This window comes from Coregonus clupeaformis, chromosome 21, assembly GCF_020615455.1.
Source record: "Coregonus clupeaformis isolate EN_2021a chromosome 21, ASM2061545v1, whole genome shotgun sequence".
Taxonomy (NCBI): Eukaryota; Metazoa; Chordata; class Actinopteri; order Salmoniformes; family Salmonidae; genus Coregonus; species Coregonus clupeaformis.
Genome location: NC_059212.1, coordinates 11457547 through 11461131, shown reverse-complemented (window position 1 = coordinate 11461131; position 3585 = coordinate 11457547). Strand labels below are relative to the sequence as shown.

The following is a 3585-nucleotide window of genomic DNA, read 5'->3' as shown; positions in this document are numbered from 1 at the left end:
TAGCATCCTCAATGTGTCCAGCCAGATACACCAGCTGAAGATGATTAAACTCTAATCTAGGCAATCTAATCCAAACTATGAAAGCATTTTATTTTTTCAAGATTCCAGTCCAATTAACTACCACACGTTTTACTGGGTTCAAGGGTGTCTTATGCATCTCAGTGTCCATTCAGCCATGAAAGAAAGCTGTCTTCTGCTCCGGTCTCCTCCTCCACTGTCCCCCTGTCTTGCCCTCTTCTCTGTGGGTATAAAGAGGACAGTTTCTTTACCAGCTTCACTTCATCTGGAACCTTCAGCCTCATCAATCCGAACTATTGAACCACACACGGCCTGTGAGTATCATAACGGGAGTTTACCAACTAAAGTGTCTGGGTATAGCATGTCTCCCGCTAAATGCTGTGTTACGGGAAATAACTCCAAGCAGTGATTTCAATTAGCTAAAAACTGAAATGTCTTTGGAGGCCACTTAAACTCTTGTCAACTGTCAAAATGCCTCATGTGAAGGGTGCTATTCACCTTTTGAAAGGTGGTCCATTGAATGGCCCATTATTTTACTATTCCAAAAGCTATTAATGTACTCATTTTTGCCATGGAAATATTTGCTATGGGAATTTAGAAAAGGCAAGGTATATATTAAATGTTTTGCTAAGAAGGGTTTTATTTATTTATTCTTTATTTCTTTATTTCAGAATCATGAGCAGGAATTACATGTCCAAGTATGATGAGATGCGTAAGGGAGACTACATGTGGTCCAATAACAAGGAATACAAGGCAGTTTTCCAGGTAGGTTTGAAGCTTCTTTAAAGCTGCTATCTAAATACATTCACAGATAGACAATGTGTCATCTGCAGTCAGCTGAACTAAGACAGTGTCTCCCAAACTGTTTGTGTGTTTGCACCTACCCAAAACCTTTCAAATTGTTCTGTGCATACCACAATCCTTTATCTCTTGTCTACACAGGAGGATGGTAACTTTGTCATCAATGGCTGGAGGCAGATGTGGTCCTCTGACACCGCCGGCCAGCGTGACGCCTACCGTCTGTGCATGCAGGACGACTGCAACTTTGTCATGTACAAGAGGGATAACAAGATAATTTGGCAAACGAAGAGCCAGGGTCAAGGGTTCAAGATGTGTCGCATGTACCTGCGCAACGACGGCAACCTGGTCGTTGAGAAGGACGGAGATGAAATGTGGAACTCTGCTTCCTCCAAGGGCCACAAGCAGTGAATGTCCTGACCGCAACTGGCTCTGTCCAAAGGGTCATCAAGGAAGATGACTACTCCCACTCTATACATCTGTACCATAAGTCAAATGCCTGTGTTCCAATTTCCACATTAACATACCACTTAGAATGAAGCGATGTGCTGTGTATGAGTTGTAAGTGGTATGCTAGTGTGTATATCGGAACATAGTCTTAAAGTATCTGACTCACAGTGAAAAGATTATGCAATAAACATTTGAAATGCCCCAAAACTGTCTTGTGAAGCATATGTTTTTCAGTTCATGATGCTTGGCCATTTGATTTTTGGGCCGATAAGAAATGCATCCTTCTTTCCAGGAAGTAATCACTGATCTCATAAAGTTGGCAAGAGGAAAGCATTAGGTTGTTAACTTGGTCACACTTTATTTTGATAGTTCTCTATAGATGATCTACAGATCCTCAAACTATCAACAAACTGTGGATATACAATAGCTTGCTAGTGTTATGGTTAGGGTAAGGGTTAACGTTAGGGCTACAACACTTCATTTAGATAGTCCTAAATACAGTCAATATTGAAAGTCTACACACCATTGCACAGTTTTCTAAATGTTCTGCCTTAACAATAAAATAAATGCATTCAATTGGGATTCACTGACCTACACAACCTACTCCACACTTTCAAAGTGGAAGACCTTTTTCAGAATTAAAAAAATAAATAAAATACAAAACTTAGAAATCTTGATTGCACTAGTCTTCACACCCTCTAGTCTTCACACAAAATGTCCTTAAGAAGGCACATGATAGGTTGATTAAACCTTGTTCACACTGGCAGTTTGAAGTGACTCAAATCCTATTCTTTTGCATATCCTATTTACATTGTCTCTCATCTTTTTCCTGCAGTCTGAACAGTCAAAACCCACATGGAATCGGATATTTTCAAGTCAGATACAAACCACCTATGAAATCAAATTCAAATCTGTTATTTGGCTAAACAGCTAGCTAGTTGACTGTTGTGGCTAGCCAAAAAGGACTCATTTTGAAAGTTGGATCATATCCTTTGAGGCTTTAAAAGTGTTCTTACACTATGATTTCAAACATTCAATGCAACTGGGAAACTTCCATGGCAGGCATTGTTGTCACATTAGCTTGCTACACAACAACTTCTGAGTGAGAGGAAGCACGAGCACCACCACCAATCAGACAACTAGCGTAGCCATGTCAGTTTGCCTGTCAGGCCCAGAGTCAGTTTCACTGTCAGGTCCAGAGTCACTTTCACTGTCAGATCCAGAGTCACTTTCACTGTCAGGTCCAAAGTTATCAGCACCAGGCTCCCAGCCCTCAGCCGTTCTAGTTTCACTTTCTCCAGCTCTAGCCAGCCCTCAGTCCACTGCTCCACCAGGCTATAGCTTCTCTGCCCCACTAGGGTCTGCAGCCTCTGCCCTCCATTGGTCTGCAGCCCCCAGCCTCAGTCGGCAAGCAGTCAGCTCCCTTAGTGCTACACGCCAAACCTCCTGCCCTAGTTCTAGGCCCTGGGTCTCCCGTCCCGCTAGGTTATCTGCTCCTCTAGGTGTGAAGTCCCTGCCCATAGCCAGTTCGCAACCCCAGCCTTAGCCGGCGCCCGGTCGCCTGTCCTAGCTCTAAGCTATAAATAAAAAAATCAAATCAAATCAAAATGTATTTGTCACATGCGCCGAATACAACAGGTGTAGACCTTACCGTGAAATGCTTACTTACAAGCCCTTAACCAACAATGCAGTTTTAAGAAAATAGAGTTAAGAAAATATTTACTAAAATAAACTAATGTAAAAAAAAAGTAACACAATAAATGAACAATAATGAGGCTATATACAGGGGGTACCGGTACCGAGTCAATGTGCGGGGGTACAGGTTAGTCGAGGTAATTTGTACATGAAGGTAGGGGTAAAGTGACTATACATAGATAATAAACAGCGAGTAGCAGCAGTGTAAAAACAAAGGGGTGAGGGGGGAGGGGGTGGGGGGGTGTCAATGTAAATAGTCCGGGTGGCCATTTGATTAATTGTTCAGTAGTCTTATGGCTTCAGTTAAGGCTGTATTTGATTGAAATGTAGTTTACAAAAGTTCAATCAGGACAGCTGGTCTGAATGGCTCGTCATTTTTTATTAATCTAGTAAACACATCATTCACATCACTTCCTATCTCACTCATCAGCATAGCAGGTATTTATATGGTAGTGTCATAATGTTACCTCATCAGCATAGCGTCACGTCTCTCCTCCCCCTTTACTATTAGCAGGCATGCAGAATGTCATTCACCTATTAACTTCAGCCAATGAGCAGGGCACACTAAGGCAATTCCACCACGCTTGCTGATTAACCTATGGGCTCACTCATGCAATAATCACT

At 42.1% G+C, this 3585-nt stretch overlaps 1 protein-coding gene across 1 annotated transcript; it reads left to right on the top strand.

The window, feature by feature from the left end:
- The first annotated feature begins 693 nt into the window (after positions 1-693).
- On the top strand, positions 694-1227 carry LOC121563245 (mannose-specific lectin-like). The gene is made up of 2 exons (XM_041875214.1): positions 694-783; positions 961-1227. The coding sequence occupies exons 1-2, from the start codon at positions 694-696 to the stop codon at positions 1225-1227; spliced, it is 357 nt and encodes a 118-aa protein (XP_041731148.1).
- The last annotated feature ends 2358 nt before the right edge of the window (positions 1228-3585 follow it).

Excerpts from the sequence above, each read along its gene's own strand:
- LOC121563245 (XM_041875214.1), top strand. The coding sequence starts at position 694 with ATGAGCAGGAATTACATGTCCAAGTATGATGAGATGCGTAAGGGAGAC. Across the intron at positions 784-960 it reads AATACAAGGCAGTTTTCCAG|GAGGATGGTAACTTTGTCAT; the intron begins GTAGGTTTGAAG and ends TTGTCTACACAG.